This window comes from Rhinopithecus bieti, unplaced genomic scaffold (assembly GCF_001698545.2).
Source record: "Rhinopithecus bieti isolate Rb0 unplaced genomic scaffold, ASM169854v2 scaffold_11964, whole genome shotgun sequence".
Taxonomy (NCBI): domain Eukaryota; kingdom Metazoa; phylum Chordata; class Mammalia; order Primates; family Cercopithecidae; genus Rhinopithecus; species Rhinopithecus bieti.
Window position 1 is genome coordinate 4,329,157 of NW_016807677.1, and position 21,713 is coordinate 4,350,869.

The 21,713-nt window shown below is 38.8% G+C and overlaps 1 protein-coding gene across 1 annotated transcript in view; it reads left to right on the top strand.

The window, feature by feature from the left end:
* LOC108536418 (NXPE family member 4) overlaps positions 1 to 12,910 on the top strand; it is a 63,197-nt gene extending 50,287 nt beyond the window's left edge. The window contains exons 3-6 of the mRNA XM_017883136.1: positions 1,476 to 2,206; positions 4,485 to 4,546; positions 9,268 to 9,480; positions 9,860 to 12,910. Coding sequence (XP_017738625.1) covers positions 1,476 to 2,206; positions 4,485 to 4,546; positions 9,268 to 9,480; positions 9,860 to 10,395 — 1,542 coding nt within the window. The 3' untranslated portion in view covers positions 10,396 to 12,910. The remainder of the gene's footprint in view (positions 1 to 1,475; positions 2,207 to 4,484; positions 4,547 to 9,267; positions 9,481 to 9,859) is intronic.
* Positions 12,911 to 21,713: the final 8,803 nt, after the last annotated feature.

The following is a 21,713-nucleotide window of genomic DNA, read 5'->3' on the forward strand; positions in this document are numbered from 1 at the left end:
TTGTATTTTATCTATTTTATAATGTGAGATTTTATATTTTCCAGAGATCTACAAAAGGTTCTTTTGGGGATTTCATTTATTTGCATCTCTATTTCTTGGTTGGCATTGCCAATGATTTGTCTTTTGGCTTTGCCAAGGTTTTTTTCAAAACTTCAACTTGGGTTCTGTTCATCTTTTTTAAATGATATCTCATTGTCTTGTTTCTCCTCTCCTTTGGCTTATTCTGCCACTTTGTTACCAATCACAAGGGTTTTATTGCCTGATGCTGGGGTTCAGTGCAGCCAGGCCTGAATTTTTTTCAAAGCTTTATATGTGTTCTAAAGTGTGAGAGGGGTTGACAACTACTGGTCTACAATCTTTCTTCTCAAATCTATCTGATCCTAAGATTGCATATACTCCTGGACAACATAATGTAGTGATTATGACTCAGTTGATCTAGATTGAAGCCTAAGAGTTTGTATTTTTAAAAAAACTTGGCAGGTGTTTCTGACTACCAGCAAGATTTGAAAATCACTGAATTTGAGTGCCTATAAAACACTGTATAGTGCCAAAAGTATAAGTGACCTCTGAGGTTGTAATGATTTCTAAGGTTAAGAGATGTTTAGGTGGTTTGGGGGAATTCAGGGGTTACTCAGCAATCCAGGAAGAGGAGAAAGTATTAGTAAAGAACAAGAGCTGAAAAACAGGAAGGTCAGCTCCTAAAAATAAAAGAAATCTTATCAAGACATCAAAAGCAAGGAAGAGAGTAGCAAGAACTAGAGTTAAAAATAGGCCACAGACAAAGCCATATTACGAATGGACTTTTACCCAAGAATTACAAGAAGCCATTGAAGGGGTTTAAGCAGGAAGACAATACAAATAGAGTTTTGCTTTAAAACGACTGGTTTAGCTACAGAAGAGGAAATTAAATGGAGGGAAAGCAGGACTGTCTTCCTTGAAGTCTGAAGACAGTCATCATCCTTCAGGTGGCCACCATAATCCAGGAGATAAATGATGGTGGCTTGAACTATGATACATTTGGAGAGAAAAGGACTACTAGGCATGACTAATAGATATAGATGTTACTGGATGTAAGGCATATATGAAAACAAAGAGTAAACTTATCATCACCAGTTTATTGCTCATAATTATTCTCTGAGCTATATATTTTGGATCAAATATATCTACAACTGTTCAGACATTCTCTAAAATATTGAGGTAAAAGTGTAAATGTTTATATGTTATACAAAATTGTCACAGTTTAAATAATATTGATAATAATATATAATAATACTATATCATCATCATCATATCTCATTTCCTTGTTTCTCTTCTCTTTTGGTTTACTCTGCCACTTTGTTACCAAATATTCAATTTGGTAACAAATTGATTTCAATTATACAAATATTCACTGTAAACAAATCTTCAAACTCATAATAAGTGAAAATGACTAGACAGATTAATTTCATAGTATATCACAATCCTTGTCATTTCAGCTTTGGTCTGCTCTAAACTTATCCATCTCCATCCATTACTGGAACAACTCCGCAAAGTCCTTATTCCCTAAAACATCACCGATACCATTAAAGTTACCAACAGAGACTGAACTCAGAATAAAGGAAATCATAGAGAAACTAGATCAGCAGATCCCACCCAGACCTTTCACCCATGTGAACACCACCACCAGTGCCACACACAGCATAGCCACCATCCTCAACCCTCAAGATACGTACTGCAGGGGAGACCAGCTGGACATCCTGTTGGAGGTGAGGGACCACCTGGGACACAGGAAGCAATATGGTGGGGATTTCCTGAGGGCCAGGATGTCCTCCCCAGCCCTGATGGCAGGTGCTTCGGGAAAGGTGACTGACTTCAACAATGGCACTTACCTGGTCAGCTTCACTCTGTTCTGGGAGGGCCAGATCTCCCTGTCTCTGCTGCTCATCCATCCCAGTGAAGGGGCATCAGCTCTCTGGAGGGCAAGGAACCAAGGCTATAAAATTATTTTCAAAGGTAAATTTGTTAATGGCACCTTTCATGTCTTCACTGAATGTGGCCTGACCCTAAACTCAAGTGCTGAACTCTGTGAATATCTGGATAACAGAGACCAAGAAGCCTTCTATTGTGTGAAGCCTCAACACATGCCCTGTGAGGCTCTGACCCACATGACCACCCAGAATAGAGAGGTATCTTATCTTACGGACAAGGAAAAGAGCCTTTTCCACAGGTAAGTATACTTTTCATCTATACTGAGAAGTGTTCCCTGAAAAGTGCCCCAGTCAGAGCTACATTGCCCATTGCAACATTGAGCATGACTCAGAGGCTTCCTCTACTCAAGGTAAGACATGTGGTGTCTTCATGGGGCCTCTACTCACCACTCTACGCCAAAGTTTGCATTTTCACTATATTGTCCATTCAGTCATGTGTTTTGCTATAACTGTTCTTCTGTGTGTTCACAGACGTTCCACTGAAAAAAAGATTCCTTGATAAGTGTATGACAAAATCCATGCTCCTTCACCTCCCATATCATATTTTGTTGTTTTTGCTCTTAAATATCTTTGCATTGATCCATTTTCCCCTATGCACAGTGCTGTTATGCAAGTTCAGACCATAATCATTTCATCTAGATTACCCGTACCCGCTTCCCAACTGGTCTCTCTCCCAGCAGTCATACCCTCTCTCATCCATTCTCTACACTGAGTGATCTTTCTGAAAAGCCAGTTCCTACTGGTTTTCTCCAGTTGATCCCATGATCAGATATTCTTCAGTATATACCTCTCAGGGTGGAGAAGTCCTTCTTACTCCTCATGTTGTGACCTAGTGATTCCTGCAAACCCCTTGTTCAACAGACCGCCACAAACCGGGGTGGAAGCATGTTTCCTCTATCAATCATGGCTGCAACAATGCCAAGCTTTTCTGCCCCGACTCACAAATAGATGCTCACTTTTTGGTTTCCCTGTTATCCACTAACCTGAAAACCACTTTGTTGATTAGAATGAACCATCAGGGTCGCTACATGGGCCACTTTGAGGATTTGCAAAGGGTAACTATCTGTTATTACAAATCCCAGAACTGTGAGGCAAGCCCTAAGATATCTATCAGTTTCAGAGACTTCTGCTCATTTGCTAACTTTCCATAAGTCTCACAGGCTTAGTCCATTTCCTTTTTTCTTTCAATTCTGCCAGTACCCTTTTATTTTCCCCTACAAAGATTTATTTCTCCTAAGCTTGGTGACAGAGTAGAATGCTAGGTTCACAGCTATCCCCTTCTAGCAGTTTTCAAAGTCAAGTTTAGAGTCTTTTTACCACAAGCTTTCAAAAAAATATGCTAAGAGTAGGCACCAAACATGACAAAATAACATGCATTCCAGAATCTTATCTCATTATCTAAGTTTTGGCTCCTGATCTAGTCCCTGGCTCCCTTCTGAAAAGTAAAAGCACAGTTAAGTTTCTGTTCCTTCCCTTTTATCTCTGATGGTACAGCTCATCAAATCTCTTCCTACCCGTCAACCATCCTTATGCCTAAATCCTAGAAAGGATGAAAACATGCTGATCCTTTCCTTCTCAGGATGGCATGTGGAGAGACATCCATAGCAGGGAATCAGGTACCACTTATATCTGTTATACTTGGCACCTAGGTCCCCATTCTCCCCTTAATCCTTTTCTTCCTTCCTCCACTTACATGGCCATATACAGAGGTTTGAAACAAAGTGTGAGTAAGAGCTTTCAAGCAGGAAAAGTCATCTTTCATCAGTTGGAGGAAAGAAATATAAGGTACATTTATCAACACATCAGATTCAACAATACTTTCTGCCAGTCGCTTTGATAGATATTAAGGATACAGCAGTGGACCAGACACATGCGTTACCTTCCTTCATAAAGCTTATGATCTTCAGAAAGCAAGTTTGTCGGAAAAGTCAAAGGTAATCATAGCAGGAAATGTGGATTAAAAATGAAGCAGAGGCCCTCCGATAGAAGATCTACCTGCCACCCAAAAAGGCTGGATTCCTTGGGTGGGAATGATGATGGGGAGACAGTAAAGGGATGTAAGCAGTAGTGCAGTTGGATTTGCAATGAGAAAGGGTGCTCTGGCAGTCAGATTGAAAAATTTAGGTGGGATAAAACTGAGACCTGCATGGCCAATTAGAGGCTCACAGTAATCCAAGGAAACTATTCTGCAAACTTGAACAGGAGATGTGGAAGCAGAAAGAGAGAAGAGAACTTGTAAATTAGATAAATATTTTGAATCTAAAATTCCAAGACACACTGATTACATGTGGCAGATCGGTAGAGCTGCCCTGGACTTCAGGTGCTCTCAGCAGGGTAGAAAGCCTTTCAAAATCTTCACTCATTTACAATACCCAATATATCTAAAATTTACAATAATAATAATAGCTTCCAGTTATAGAAAATTAAAATTTTTCCTTCACTCACAAGGAGATGATTCACTTTGATGTTATGTGGGCATAGAGCAGGCTAATTTATTGTTCTATTTTTTTTTTGAAGGTCCAAAGTGGGAGTTGAAATGATGAAGGATCATAAACACATTGATGTCGCTAATTGTAACAGTAAGTTGGCTCTGTCCTGAGTTAGGTGATGCTCAGCGGAAATTTTATCAGCGTTAACCTAAGTAATTGTAGTTCTCCTGGAGCACAATTCCTAGCAGATGTCTATGATGTCAATTATGTTGGACTTTAAAGGGAGAAATTAACTCAAGGAAATGATACTCAAAATGTTTATAGGAGTTGACATCTTGACATATCCAAAAGGAGAAAGTATTAGTATCCTACATTCATATTTAAACCTGAGAGTTCATCTCCTAGAGTCTAAGGCACTGTGCAAATGTCTTTGAAGGATGGATACCTACAGCTTCAGAGTAGGAACGCTTTCAGTTCTGGTTTCCTAACTCTCTGGTGGCATAACCCCCTAACATTTAGTTGATGCAATTACCAATTTTATATGGAGTTTTCATCTTATTATATGTTTTAAAGACAAACACAAAGCCGTGTTACTTATGAAAGAATACCTTAGCTTTAAGATAACTTTTTATAAAGTCTATCTTAGTTTACCGATAACATCCATCATGATACTTACTTCAACTTATAATAATTTATTGGCACCATTTATTCATTTATTCTGCAAATGTTTATTTATTTTTCCTCACATCATATGGATAATGTGCTGATGTCATAACAAGATTTGAGGGAGACACATCTCACACATGAGCATGAAAACCCAATCATCTTGCTTCTGAACTACAAAAGGATCAGCAAACATTTACTGAGCACTGAATAGATATCAGGCATTATGGACAAATGGAGAAAAATAAATGCTCAGTTAGCTTGCAATGTGAAAGACATTCAACCTACGAACTCTATGAAGACAGTAAAGAGGCAAAAGAGCTTATGTTAAAATTGGTATTTGACTGAGTCCTGAAGGATATGTGTAGTCAGAAAATGAAGAAAAACCTCATAAAGATCATGGGTAGTGTTGCTGGAGTTAAGCAAATAATAATACAGGGAATCAAATGAATATGGGTAATTTCTAATTGCCTGTCATATATACATTGAGAAAAGGGGAAAATGTTGCATGGGCCATACTTACACTAAAAAATTATTCCTTGTTAGAAGTCATACAAATTTAATATGATGTCCTGTATTTTTTATCTAACTCTTTTTATCTGATAATTCCAGTCATGAACTAAGTCATCATGGACTTGTTCAATAGGCCAATGGGGTGGGCATATTGTGGAATGTAGCAGAGGATAAGCCTAGAAAGAGAGGAAGAACCTAATCATGAAGGTTCTCAAGTGCCATGCTGAGGATTTCAGTGACTATTCAGTAAACTTGAAAGCCACAGAAACCAACTGAGGAAGAAAGTGGTATAATCCATTTTGTGCTTTAAAATGCAAATTCACAATTTAACAAAATGCATGATCTGTAGAAAAACAATTTAAAATGTCACTAAGGAATATAAAATAAAATTCATATAAATAGAAGGAAAAAACACTGTCTCTGGATGGGATGACTTTATATTTAAAAGAATGTCAGTTGTCTATGTATCATTTTCTCATTGCTGCTATAATAAAGTGGCTTTTAAAAACAAAAATATATCATCTTATAGTCTGTAGTCCAGAAGTCCAGTGTTGGGCTCATTGAGCTAAGCCCAAGGTAGAGTAGGAGCATGTTCCTTACTGGAGGCTGTAGGGGAGAATCTGTTCCTTTGCTTATTCCAGGTTTTTAAGGCTGCCCACATTCCTTGTACCCATCTTCCTCTATCTTCAAAGCCACAGCAGAGGGTCAAGTTTTCTTGTCACACCTTTGACCCACTCTTCTGCCTCCCTCTTCCACTTCTGAGGACCAGTGACATTAGATTGGGCCTACCTATGTAATCCAGGATAGTCTCTCCATCTGAAAGGCCATACCCTAGTCATATCTGGAAAAGGCAACATTGTTGCGGGAATTAAGGGACAGGAGAGACCAATGGATAGAACAGGAGGATTTTATTTAGGTGGCTACCTGGCCAGCAGATTAACATCCAAAGGCTGAGCCCTGAACAAAGACAGGGCTTGACTCTTATACATGTACCTGAAAGGGTATTGGCTAGCTTGAATACACACTTCACTAAATGGTGCAAAACCTACAAGGTGGCCAGCAAGTGTACAGAAGCAGAATAAAGACAGTTTATCAAACAGTGACAGGTTTTACCACTCAAGCCAGGTGTTGCAACTCAGCCATATGTTGTGACCTTTGCTGTGCTGCACAGAAGGAAAAAACAGGAACTTACAAAACTTGCAAAGATAATTGTGAGAATAGTAAGGCGGGAAGGGGGAAGCTGAATGAGAAAAACTTGTTTTCCCAACCTTGCTTTGGGATGGGAGGGAGAGACTCTGGAGCCCATCCCTTCTGGGACCTGGCTCTGCAGACAATGCTACCAAAGCTTCAACAGAGCCCTGCCCTTCCCTGGGTCTTGGAGTGGGTCAGCCTAGTACAGGAAAACTTGGTTTTCTTTTTATATCTTCTGCTTCAACACATTCACAGGTTTTAAGAATTAGGATGTGGATATCTTTGGGGGACTATTAGTTTCCCTATCTAATCAAAAATATAATGGAATCTATTTCTCAGTGGGCAGGTCTGTGCAAACCTACTCCCAAAGTTTGAGGAAGCTGAGAGGCCAAAGAAGAGTCTGACACATCCAGTTTCTCCGAAAGAAACATTTAGTAGGGACTTACAAGCAGAAGCCATGTTTATGTCTCCATTGGTGAGACAAGATGGTGGATCTCCATACCATTACCCCCAGACCCAGGGCTTACAGAGCACAAGGGAAGGGTGGTTCAGATGGGATGTACAGGACAACTGAAGTACAATACCACCAAGGCTGTTTGACCTAAGGGCAAGATTTACCATAAGTACCTGCTGTTGTACAACAAACGATAGATAAACTGGGGTTAATCAGGAGCCAACATAGCAGATTAGCATCTAAAATGGAATTGCTTTTGCTGATATACAGAATCCTGATATTATTACCCACATACTGTTCAAAATGCTCAAGCCTATTCTAAAATTATTAAGTAAAATAAACATGTAAGAGTAATCATAAGCAAATTTGTTACAAGTTTGATACATGGCAAAATGAATACCTGACACATAAAGATTACACAACATAGGATTTACAACAATACTATGTTGTATTTACAACAAAGGCTATGTTCTCAGCAAAGTGTGCCAGTACATTATTAGGATAAAGAATACTTACTAACTATGAAACTCAAGTGTCCAGGGTCATGGTATTCAATCATCTAGGGTGCAATGCTATCAAGCCTCATAGAAACCCATCAATATCACACTGTAATTCCAACATAATTATAGGATTATACAAACTCCCTTTAGTAAGCCAAATCACCAAGACTTAAGAGCTATTTCAGGTGCACTTTCCAATTCTGCAACCAGCACCGTTTTATCACTTTGTCCATAGGTTACAAACACAACACAACCATGTAATGATGTACAATTCTGTGGACATAGGCAGCCAGAGACTGCAAGGCCTCTGAGGAACTAAGCAAGGAGGGTAAAGCAGAGACTGCCAATGGTTCCCCAATATTCACTGCCTCCTCCTTCTTTAGTAATAGAAACCAGTTTGTGGCTAGACCCATGGCCATCCTTCCTTATATCTAGTTGTGACCATGACTAAGTTTTTTCCAGGAGTGTGAGTGGGAAACTTCTAGGTCATGCTTTAAAAGCAAAAAAACTTGCCCTCCTTATCCATTTCTTCCCTAACTACTAGCTGAACTTTAGATATAACGTGAGAATGGCAAGAGCCAGGTTAGACCATGAGATTGAAGCCACGTGGTAAGAATGGTATAGCCATAACATAGAAGAAACAAGAGTCCCTAACACCATGCAATGGCATATTAGCCCTGTCCTTCTCACTCCAGGCCTGTTGTGTGAGACAGAAATAAACTTTTTTTTTTAAGTCATTATTATCTTGGTCTTTCTTACAGCATTCAAACTGGTTTCCTATCTCATACACAACAAGTCCTAAAATACAAGGCATTGGCTCAGTGATGGGATGGCAGCATAGATAGTGGCAAGGAAACATGACAGGAGAAATTGGATGACCTTTGTTATGCTATAACAAGACATTTGCTGCACTGCTACCTACTCGTAATAGAAGGCAGACCATGCGCAAACAGCCTGAAACTCTAGTGAAACTTCCTGGAATATCTCAGAATATTGGTTTGTAATAGCTGTTGCATGTTGCTTTTAGCAAAGTCTAGTTTTTAAAAAAAAAAATTGTCAAGCTAGGTGACTAATATACTATTTGAGGTTTTTATTTTTAATGTACATATTTTAAGCCATTTTTTGAACACGGAAAAATTAGATTATTCATTCCTTCATTAATGAAACAAAGGTAAAGAATTTTATACAACGGCACCAACTGGCAAACCACTAACATTATTCGGGTAAGAGACAAAGACAGAAGTCACCACAGAATCAGGAAGAAAGGACAGAACGTCAAAGAAAGGATAGTATGTCAAGATTTAGCTAATGACCAAATTTAAGAGAAAAGGAATTAGACAGGAGGCAAGATGACTCAAAATCTCTCAAAAGAATAAGTAGAAATGCCTGAGGCAAAGCTAATGATCAAAGAATAGGACTAGAAAGGGACAGAAAAAGGACATAGGCATTACAGGAAGGGGAAAAGAGAGCAAGAAAACAAAGGACCAGGAAAGAAGGCTAGATGTCTAACTTATGCCAATAAAATCATTTACAAGTGTCTTTGTTACCAGAGAGTGAAAAAATAGAAGAGAAATGCCAAGTTGGAATGAAGCCTCCTGTCCCTGGTGGTTATACTTTACAAGGAAAATGGATAACAACATTTTGCAACCAGGTTCAGTTAGACACAATTAAGATAAACGGCTGTTTGAAAGGCAAACTCATTTACCTCCTGGGAGATTCTACGCTACGTCAGTGGATCTACTACTTACCCAAAGTTGTAAAAAGTAGGTAGTTACTTTATATTCTCTTAGAAATTCAGGCTGGTTTTAAAGTACTTTTAATGAAGTCTCTATTCTCTGATTTGAACTATTTTGTTTTTTACTTCATTTAGCTTTCTGGATTTGAGCCTTTAAATTTAAAATGTATTTTATTCCCTCTTTCATAAGAAATGTTGGTCGTCTTTTAAAATTCCAATGAAAACTTTACATTTTTTATTGACATTTTACATGTATGAACTGGGGGTACTATACCCCAGAGAGTAGAAAGACTCCAGTGAGCAATTATCTAGGTGGGGTGAGTATTTTAAATAATTGATAGGACATTCTTTTTCATGAATATTAACCATTATCTTCTAATTAAAACATCTATTTATTTTTTTATCAGCACTAAAGTTTTTTGATCTTCATGAAACTGGAATTTTTAAGAAACATTTGCTTCTGGATGCAGAAAGACACACGCAGATTCAATGGAAAAAACATAACCATCCCTTCGTCACTTTACAGCTCTACTCTCTGATAGGTCATGATTATATCCCTCGGGAAATTGACCAGCTATCAGGTGACAAAAACACAGCCATCGTCATCACCTTTGGCCAGCACTTCAGACCATTTCCCATTGACATTTTTATTCGCAGGGCCATTGGTGTCCGAAAGGCTATTGAAAGACTATTCCTAAGAAGCCCAACCACTAAAGTGATTATTAAGACAGAAAACATCAGGGAGATGCACTTAGACACAGAGAGGCTTGGAGACTTCCATGGTTATATTCAATATCTTATCACGAAGGATATTTTCAAAGACCTCAACGTGGGCATCATTGATGCCTGGGACATGACCATTGCATATGACACTAATAATGTCCACCCACCTGATCATGTGGTTGGAAATCAGATTAACATGTTCTTAAACTACATTTGCTAAGGGATAAATACTATACAAAATCACTAGGAATCAATCTCTGCACATAATCCCACATGTATTGTAAAGTCAGTTTTATTCATTTTAGGAACTAAGGAAAATAAATTTAAAAGAATCTTTTTTGGGAGGAAGGCTATGTAAGGACAATGACAACTGATATGGGATGCAAAACCAAGAGAATCAGACATGTAGAATGACTATACCATTCCTGGTTCTGATGCTTCTTTAAAATATTAAAGAAGTTTTTTAAAAGTCATGTTATTAAGCTGATTTGAAAATATCTGTACAAATTCATGATGCTTTCTATTTCCAATATAGATATTTCCTAGCTCTATCTATTGAAAAGACCTAGAAGCAATGATAACCCATTAGCAATAATCACTCCAAGCACCCTGACTGTGGTCTCTAAGAACCCTTCCTCAACAAAAGAAAACAGGCATCCTTGAAGGAAAGGCTTATTCCAGGACTGGAACAGAAAATATATATATACACCATGAGCCTGGACATCTTGTTATGCCAGAAAGCAAATAATCAAAGACAAATGGAACCATATCATGGAACAGAGGAGGTAACCCAAAGGAATCTCTTCATTGGCCTAGCTAGATTTAGCATCAAAAAGACTAATGACTGCAGTTAATTGAAATACATAATATATAAAATCCATGAGCTCATAATAATACAAAAAGAGACATGCAAGAATAAAAGCAAAATCTCTCATGTGTCATAAGTGGAGTTGGGTAAACCCTTATTTTGAAAATTGGCAACAAAAGGCAAATATGTGAACATTTATCCTCTTTCCTCTTAAAGAGAAAATCAATAACCCTAATAGATAAGGGAAATTTCTTCTTTTTGGAAGAATTACAGCTAATGAATACAGAAAGAATGACAGAATTAGGAAATCACCATTTAAATACTTCTACTTAAATAAGTAAGTAAGGCAGAGATCATCAGTGAATGAGCTTTTTTAAAAGTTTGATTGGAACTTTACTATGGATATAGCAGGCTGTCACTTCTGAATCTGCTGCTCAAACTTAGCTTTATTAACAGCAGGACAACCTGTCATTATGTCCTACATGATTTGATGCAATGTAAAGTATACAACACCACCTATGAAGCAGTATTCTTGGAATACTTTTTACCCTAGATCATCTCATCCAATGACTCCAAAATTTTTATTTTCAGCTTTCTAGTCTAATGCCAACTTTACATGAGACATCTCCACTTACACTTGACAGACCTCAAATACAGCATGTTAACGCCAAAAGAAGTATCTCCTCTCTACCAAATTTTCACCTCTTTCTGTGTTCCATTTCTTGATCAATGATATTAGTATCCACCCAGTTTTCAAAGCTGGAAAACCATATTTTGTTTAAGTAAACAATTATTGGCATCTACTCTGTGCCACATGCTATGTTAACCAATTTTGATACAAAGGAACAGGGCAAAACGACCATCATCCTCAGTCTTGTGGAGAAGACCAAGCAGGTAGGTTCAAAGCAATGCAGTATCACAAGAGTCAAGAAGTTATAGAAACACATCAACAAACAAAACCTGAACTCTGTGATAGAGAGATGCTATCAAGTTTTACAGAGGAAGTATTACCTGGACTCATTCGTGAAGAATGAGAGAGTCAAGTTGACAAGAAGGAAGGAGAGAGAGAAGTGGGACAAACTTGTTGAAAAAAAGGCTCATTCAGGAAATGGCAAGAATTACGAACCTTTAGTGACACAAAACAATGAGAAAAAAGTGGGGAGGCAGCACCCAAATGATGAAAGATTTATATGACATGCTAAGGAATGTGGGCTTTATCTTAAAAGTAATGGGGAGTGGTTAAAGAACCATAATACAGACAGGACATGATTAGATTTGCCTTTCAGAAAGAGAAATGAGGCAAGATATTTAGAACTATGGCCAATGTGGCATAACGGAAATAAGAGAGATTGAGGTCAGACCTGGTTTTGAATTCCAGTGTCTTCATTTGTCAACTCAGTCAATTTAGGAATTTAATCTCTGAACTTCAATTTCCTCAATGTTAAATTCAAAGAATCAAATTAGATGATATATGGAAAATGTTTACCTAGTTCTAGCACATGGTGATATTCAATCATTTTTCCCTTGAGGCAGCTCGCTTAGAAGTTTCAATGATAGCCTCAAATTGGACACAAATAACTTGAAGGAGAACCCCAACATTCACTGAAGAAAATAAAGGGGAAGGAAGGTATTGGGGAAAAGGGTAAAATGAATTTAGGTGAAGATTTCCATACAAATATCAAAATGCAGATGTCCTGTAGATTCAATATGAGTCTCAATTCAGGAGCGAGGTCTGTAAGACAGATGCTCAATTTGGAAGTCATCAGTATATATAGGTGGCTGCTAAAAATGAGGAGATGTTAACATTTTCTCACACACAAAGGGAGCTCTCGTACACTCTTGGTGGGATGTAAGCTGGTACAGCCATTATGGAAAACAGTATGGCAGTTCCTCTAAAAACAGAACTACCATATGACCCAGCAATTCCTCTGCTGAGTATCCCAAAGGAAATGAAATCAGCCCTTCATAGAGATATCTGCATTCTCATGCTCATTACAGCATTATTCACAATAGCCAAGATACAGAAACAATCTAAATGCCCATCAATAGATGAACAGATAAATAAATTGCAGTATATATGTACATTGGAATATCATTCAGCCTTACAAAAGGAGATGCTGCTATATTTGCAACAACATGGGCGAACCTGGAGGACGTTATGCTAAGTAAAATAACAACATTGAAGAAAAGAAATAATACTGAAAGAAAAATATTGCTTGATCTTACTTATATATGGAACTTAAAAATTACACACAGAAACAGGGTAGAATGGTAGATATCCAGGTTGAGAGGAAGAGAAAACGGGGATATGTAGGTCAAAGGGTACAAACTTGAAGTTGTATTGGATGAATGTCTAGAGAGCTAATGTATAGCATGAGGACTATAGTTAATATTGTATATGGAAAATTTGCTGAGAGACTAGATTTTAGGTATTCTACCTCAATTAAAAAGGTAATTGTGCAGTGATGAATATGTTAATTTCTTGACTATAGTAATCATTTCCCTATGCATATGTGTATCAAAACATTACACTGTATACTTTAAATGTATGCAATAAAAAATAAGATACATACATAAAATTTTTTAAATGTCCGACACACAAGACAAATATGTGTCCAAATACATCAGTCTCTCAAGCCTCTGCACCACTCTACATGCTGCTCCTTCTGACTTGAATGCCCTCCTGCCCCTCCTTCCACCTGTCAAACTCCCAATCACCCTTTAAAACCCAGTTTGAATTTTATTTATTCTGTGAAGCTTTCCCTGACACCCCCAAAAAGAATAATGTTTCCACAGTGTTTTGTCATTTACTCTGTAAAAGAAAAAAAAACATGTATTTTAAAAAGTATCTGTCATCTCTAATAGCTTGTAAACATCTTGAGAAAAGAGACTAAGTTTTGCTTCTTTTTCCCCCAAAGTATTAAAACATTTACCATTTCTTTAGAAAGAGGTTTTACCATCTCTTTTGAAAGTTCCAGAATCTATAACCAGGAATAAGTGTTAATGGGATAAGAACCAATGAGAGGACAGCATATGATGCTGAAATGTACTTTCTTATTAATATGAATTCAATGGGCTCATGGAAGGAACCCTTTTACCAAACTGGATAGAAAGCATTTTCTGTAAAGTATCTTTAGAAAATATGTATAATTTGAAAAATGGTTATCCAAATTTAACAACGGTCATATAAAAGGCTCATAAAATGTGTGTGGCTGTGTTTCTCAAGACTGTGCCATCAACTCTGTCACCCCGTCAGCAAACTTTGTCACATTATGCCTAGACATTGTGGTTTTGTTCTTGGGGTTCTTAATAATGGTTGTGGTCTTACAAGAAAAGGAAATCTGGAAATCTTGTCCCTGTTATTAATACTCACGTCATTACTAATAAAAGTGGTTTGTTAATATGCTAAACAAGTTGTAAAAGCTGTCACTTTGCATGAAATTAACTAGGGAAATACTTCTTTATAGCATGAATATGTAAATGTTCAAAATTTCACAGTAAACTCAAGAAATCAATTTCCAGTTTTCTCACCTTGTATCCAATATAAGTGCAAATTAACTTACATTTAACCTTCCTGGGCTGAGGTAAGTAAATCTGCAAACAGAGTTAAAAGCTTCCTTTTTATTCCCCAAAAACATTTCTATTAATTCACAGCCCTTCCCTGGATGAGTCAAGATTTTTGACACTCTGAGGTGTCACCACAGAGCACAGGACACCTCAGAGCAAAGTGATGGTCTCCCCAAATCTCAATTCCTCCTTCCATCTATTCAATTTCCAACAATAAAGATTTCAATTTCCAAATATATCCAAAAGATCTTCAGATATGTGGACAAGAACCCCATTCACAAAAACAAGGTGCTCTTACATAGAGTAAAAAACATTCCCTTTTTGTCAAGGTTTATTTTTCCAGTCTTCACCTGAGGCTGGTAGCTAGCAGCGTCTTCTTTAAAGATAGGGTTTTCCTTCATTGAAATATACCATGTGGCCCTTTGGCTATCTGGGCATGTTTTACAGCCTAAAGGTACAACACCGAGAGCACAGTGCAATGGCTGTGGGGCCGAATGTGCTGAGCTAATCCTAACGTTTTCTGTACCTCTCAGCAGATCTCGGAGAGGCAAGGCAGATGTTGCTGAACACAGTGTTTCCCGCCACTGCTCCTGGTCTCAAAGCCTGAATTGTGTTATTTGCAGTTCTTGGTATGGAAAAAGGAGTGCTGGTGTGAAGATAAGCACCAAATAGCAGAGGGCCACATTCAACCCGAAATTTATACCCAGTGTGTGGGAACACTTGGGTTCCGTCATTGCACACTACAGAGCCTGCTCCAACCTCACAGGAGGCCAAGACATCCAGGCACCTGTGTACCTTGTGAACCTGCTCCCAGCATTCCTAAGGGTCACTTTAATCCATGGCATGTGCCTCCCCCTGATACTTGTGTGGCTACAACAAAGAGGAGGACTAGCAGATGCAAAGCTGTGGGAGCAGAGCCATCAGGGGTGCAGCTGGGGCCTCCATCAGGGCATGGTTTATGAAGGCCCCTAAGTGGTCTGTGTGCCACTTTGATGTCAGCTTCCCACCGCCCTTCCTTCTCCCCTTACTTCCTGACCCCCAGCCTCTGGTTTCTCTATTCTCCTCCAACTCACCAGAGTGGAGGAAGCATCCTCCATGGAGATGCACAGCTGTGATCCTAGCTCCATGCTTGGAACCATTTTATTCATCTTTAGTCCTTAGCACTGGGCCCAGCACATAGTAGCAAGCAATAGATATTTGTCAAACACGTGATGCTATATCTCTGTGTATCTAGAACATGACATAAAACAGAAGATAAATGGTAGTGTACATTAAAAAGGTACACAGCACATTTCACAAATTAATAAAAAATAAATCTTCTGTGAACTGAGGGAAGGAAGAATCAAAATAAAACAGAGCAGCATCATGATCATCTATGAACAAAGGACCACAATGCTGTGTTTATAGTGAGAATAATCATGGAAACTTCTTTCCACCTCCTGATTTCTGGGTAAGGGAGGAGGGATATGGAGTTGACATTTGTGGGGAAGGGACAAATAATCTAAGAAGCAGGAAACCTGGGTCTTCCAAAAAATTTACATACAGCCACTAATTGCCTTGTCTTCAAGTTCCCTCCTGTTTGATTATGCTAATGATACATACTGAGAACCTGAAAGATCCCAACGGAAAAGACACTGAAGCAGCTGTAAGGAAGAACAAGGCTCTGGTCTGAGAATCATTTATTCAATAAATATGTATTTACTCATCAACTGTTACACGGTAGGCCTTGAGATGGGGACACAGCGCTGAACAGGACAGGTGTGGTCCCTGTCCTCATCAACGATGATAGAGAGAGAATACCAGTAAGTAACAGGCTATTGGAACGCTGCATGATGCCTGCTATGGAAGGGTACCAGGATGAACACATGGGTCACCCACCTCAGAGATGAGAGCTTGAGGAAACTGTCCCAGAGGAAGTGATATCTAAGCCAAGACTAGAAGAAGAAGTAGGGCTCAGGGAGGTGGAAGAGAAGGGACAGAGAAAGTAACCCAGAGGGAAATGTGGGAAAGCATTCCAGAAGGAACAGCATGTACAAAAGGGACCATCTTTTCATGTGGCTTTGTGTCCAGTTCCTCTCCGTGTGTGTGCTCTTATTTTCAGAGAAGATGATTTGTAAAATAATGTGGTACTTCTGTTAAGGCTCATTATATAGATCATTTTATAACTGTCAGAATTCCAAAAAAGGTTTTAAATAATAATAACAATAATAAGGCTTACTTTCTCCACTTACGGAATAAAATCTATCTCAGAATTCAATCTATCCCAGGTCAGACTAAAAACATAGCATTAAATTGTCTGGTGATGAATTATGGACAGGTAGGTTTTTTAATTGGGAAAGATTTGATACTTCATCACTTTATCTATGATTTTCTAACCTGAGAGACCATGGTAAGGAAGATGGATAGAGTTAAACCTGTTTTCTCTTAACTTGTGACTCCTACTAAATTTTGAATTGTTCTTGAGCAGGCTCTTGAGTGTCCTACCCTTGCCTGAATGTCCCTACTACACCTAGTATAAGACAGAGTCCAGGAGCTTTTGTGTGCTCCTCAGTCTCTCCACCAACCCTAGGATTGCATTCAAATAAAATTAACAGCAACAGCGCACCCCACGCCAAACACAACTGGGAGGTAGGGCTGCAGAAACGTTAGATCACAGGCTTAGCAACAGACTGCCTGGATTTGAATTTTGAGTCTGGTAGTTATTAATTGTGTGGCTATAGGCAAACTACTTAACATCTTCTTGCTTAATTGCCTAATCTGTAGAAGGAACATAAGATAGGACTAACCTCATAGCATCGATTGCCCCAAATTCACCGAATGATCAGGTATCTGGCTAAATCTTCATCTTTTCCCAGAACCCTTCCATTAGGCCCCCTCTAAGTCAATTCAAAATTGAAGCTTTATGGTGATTTTTCTTTTGAAATACCAGTACCTGCAAATCTAATGTGTTTTGACAACCCACTTTGAGGGCCACACCTTGAGCCTTGTTATCACTTGAATTGCTCTACTTCAGAAAGACTGCCTTTCACATTTACTTTCTAACCACAGCCTCTTACTCTTCTTTATTTCCTATAAGCTTATTCTCATTGCACCTCCCAGAAACTCTGAATTCAGTCACAGATTCAGTAAACAAAAACAGATCGAATGCCAGGCACTGTTTCCTTGTTTCTTCCCTTTCCTTTCATCTTATCAGATCCCTTCTGGTCCCAATTTCCTTTTCTTCCCAACCAGGGCCCTACAGTTAATTATATGAACTATTTTCTCTGCTACACCCTCAAATTCAGTGAACACATGTTTTTCTGTTTGAAGTCTCAGTTTCAATGAATGTATGCAAAGGAAAGCATATATTAATTCTTAATTTGTCTCTTGGACAGTTTCATCTTTCTGAAGGTTAAAGAAGTAATAAGCAAAAATTGTTTCTCTAGATCTTGTACATTACTGGAGGTTACAATTTAATTTGTATTCTCACCCCATACCACATATCAAATAGGTCCCAGGTTATTTACAGATTCAACTTTTTAAAAAATCCAACTATTACAACAAACTCAGGAGATATAGTTCTCATAAGCTCTTCTTTAAAAAAAAAATACAAAAGACTAGCTTCAGCTAAACAAGAGATAAATGATAAAGACTCTTATAAACAGAATGACAAGTACTGAATCCACTTAATTATAGTACTAACCAAAGAACAAAATAAAACAAAACTATGGAGACTATAAAGAGAAAACAATGTAAATATTATATACTATGACAATATAGAAATGTTGTAAATAAAAAAAGTTGGTGGAGCACAGGTGGAGATACTTCCTTATCATTTTTAGCCTCGTGTTAAAAGAGACTACTTAATATATTAACAGGATATATGTAAATATAGACATAGTTTATTAAAACATGTTTTTTAAGAAAATAGAGGTAAACACAAAGATAAATAAGCAACAATATAGTCATAGAGAGAAAAAATTGGAGCAGGGAAGTATAAATAAATATTTTAGTCACTGTCTATGCTAGGGAGTCAATAAACACTGCCGAATAAAGAAAAGATGAAGTATTTTATGTAAATATATTATATGTATAAATTTTTATGTTATGTAAAGAAAATCACGACTGAGCATGGTGGCTCAGGCCTGTAATCCCAACACTTTGGGAGGCTGAGGTGGAAGGATCACTTCAGCCCAGGAGTTTAAGGCCAGCCTGGGCAACATAGTGAGACCTCATTCCTACAAAATATCAAAAAATTAGCTGGGTGTGATGGTGCATGCTGATGGTCCCAGCTACCTGGGAAGCTAAGGCAGGAGGATCACTTGATCCCAGGAGATGGAGGCTGCAGTGAGCCATGATTGTGCCACTGCACTCCAGCCTGGGCATTAGAGTGGCCCTGTCTCAGAAAAGAAAGAAAGAAAGAAAATCACCAGAACAAAAACGCAAACCTTCCTATTTTTCAGAACAGGGCATGCTTTTAAACTTCAATGTAGTTATTCCGTTTCCAGGGTGCAAACACAAGATTATACTTTCAATACTGTAATAGCAAAAGATTGAGAAAATCTATATGTCCAGCAATGAGAGACTGCTTAAAAAAATCTATACAGTGAAATGCTGTGTATCCATCTTAATGGATGACTGAGGGAGTTCAATATGTCCTGAAATGAAAAGACATTAAAAATACATCATTACACAAAAAAGCAAGGTACAGAACAATGCATTTTATGTAAAAAAGAAAATATAAGTGATATATGCATGTACACATACATATGCACACATAGGCTCTAGAAAGGTATTTATAAGGAGGATAAGAGTGATTAATTTGGGGAGGAAAACTATGTGGCAGGAGGCAGGAATGAAATAGAAATTTATTTCCACACTTCACTCCTTTTTGTGTCTTTTGAGTTTTGTACCATGTTTACATGATACCCATTCAAAATTAACGAATTTTTACAAAATGTCTTTGCATTTCACTGTTGAAAATGTTAATTTTTTCATTATGACTTTTCCTTTCATTCTATTAAGACTCAGAAATACCTCAATATTTCTTAATAATTACTTCCTTCAATTTGCTATTGTAATCATTTTTTAATCAAATAATTTTTTCTTAGCCATATATTTTTAGGTTCAATGGGTTTTTTAAATGGATTTTTAACATCCTATGGAATAAGTGGTTAAAGCACAAATGGAACAACTGATTCATGTGATTTACTCAAAACTTTCAGCATTTTAATTATGGCCAATTTCTAGATTGAACACTTCAGTAGTTATATATGAATAAAGACATAAATGCATTATTAAGGTTAATGAAATAAGGACAGGTTCAGCTGCATACACATAATAAGTCACATTCTTTGCCATTTCAGTTTTGGTGAGGACAAGAGATGCCTATCTTTCTTCATCACAGGGATACCTTCCTAATATTCTCTCCTACCATGAAGCACCACTGTGTCCAGAAGTTTCAGCAGCAGAGACTAAGCTGAGAAACTAGACTAGCTGACCCCACCCAGACCTTTCACCCACATGAACACCACCACCAGTGCTGCACACAGCACAGCCACCATGCTCAACCCTCGAGACACACACCACAGGGGGGACCAGCTGGACACCCTGCTCGAGGTGACAGACCACTTGGTGGGACATAGGAAGCAATACGGCAGGGATTTCCTGAGGGCCAGGATGTCCTCCCCAGTGCTGATGGCAGGTGCTTCAGGAAAGGTGATCAACTTCAACAATGGCACCTAACTGGTCAGCTTCACTTTGTTCTGTGGGGGCCAGATACCCCCGTCTCTGCTGCTCACCCACCCCAGTGAAGGAGCGTTGGCTCTCTGGAGGACGAGACACCGAGACTGTGACAGGATCATCTTCACAGGCCAGTTTTCCAGGGGCACCTCTCAGGTCAATACTGATTGCACTCTGGTTTCAAACTCAAATGCTGGATTGTGCCAGTACCTGCATACCCAAGAAGCCTTCTACTGCTACTCAGGAGTCAGGGACCCACTTGAGCAGGCAGTCTGTCCTTTCTCAGATCTCAACCTCCGTGCTGGGAGATCCACTGCTCTCTTCAAAGCTGTCAGACAGGGGCATTTACCTCTGCCGAGGTTTCTGCTGCTTTTTGTTTAGCTATGCCTTGTCCCCAGAGGTGGAGTCTACAGAGGCAGGCAGGCCTCCTTGTGCTATGGTGGGCTCCACCCAATTCCAGCTTCCCAGTGGCTTTGTTTACCTACTTAAGCCTCAGCAATGGCGGGCGCCCCTCCCCCAGCCTCACTGCCACCTTGTAGTTAGATCTCAGACTAGCAATGAGGGAGGCTCCGTGGGGTGGGACCCTCTGGGCCAGCTGTGGGATATAATCTCCTGGTGTGCCCTTTGCTAAGACCCTTGGTAAAGCAGAGTATTAGGGTGGGAGTTACCCTATTTTCCAGGTGTTGTGTGTCTCAATTTCCTTTGGCTAGGAAAAGGCATTCCCTTTCCCCCTTGCACTTCCCAGGTGAGGCGATGCCTCGCCCTGCTTCAACTCTCACTGGTCAGGCTGCACCCGCGAACCAGCACAAACTGTCCGACATGCTCCAGTGAGATGAACCCGGTACCTCAGTTAAAAATGCAGAAATCACCCGTCTTTTGTGTCACTCATGCTGGGAGCTGGAGGCAGGAGCTGTTCCTATTCGGCCATCTTGGGCGTGCCCCTTGTTGCTCTTTTGAAGGGTTTTTTTGTGTGTGTGACTCAATCTCCTTCACTTCAGCTCTGATTTGGTTATTTCTTGCCTTCTGCTAGCTTTGGGATTTGTTTGCTCTTGATTCTCTAATGCTTTTAGTTGTGATGTTAGGTTGTTAATTGGAGACCTATCTAACTTTTTGATATGGGTGTTTAGTGCTATTAATTTCCCTCTTGACACTGCCTTAGCTATGTCCCAGAGATTCTGGTATGTGGTATCTTTGTCCTCATTGGTTTCAAAGAACTTCTTGAATTCTGCCTTAATTTCATTATTTACCCAAAAGTCATTCAGGAGCAGGTTATTCAATTTCCATGTAGTTGTATGGTTTTGGGTGAATTTCTTAGTCTTGATTTCTAATTTGATTGTGATGTGGTCCAAGAGTCTGTCTTTCATGATTTCAGTTCTTTTGCACTTGCTGAGGAGTGTTTTACTTCCAAATATGTGATCAATTTAAAAGTATGTGCCATGTGG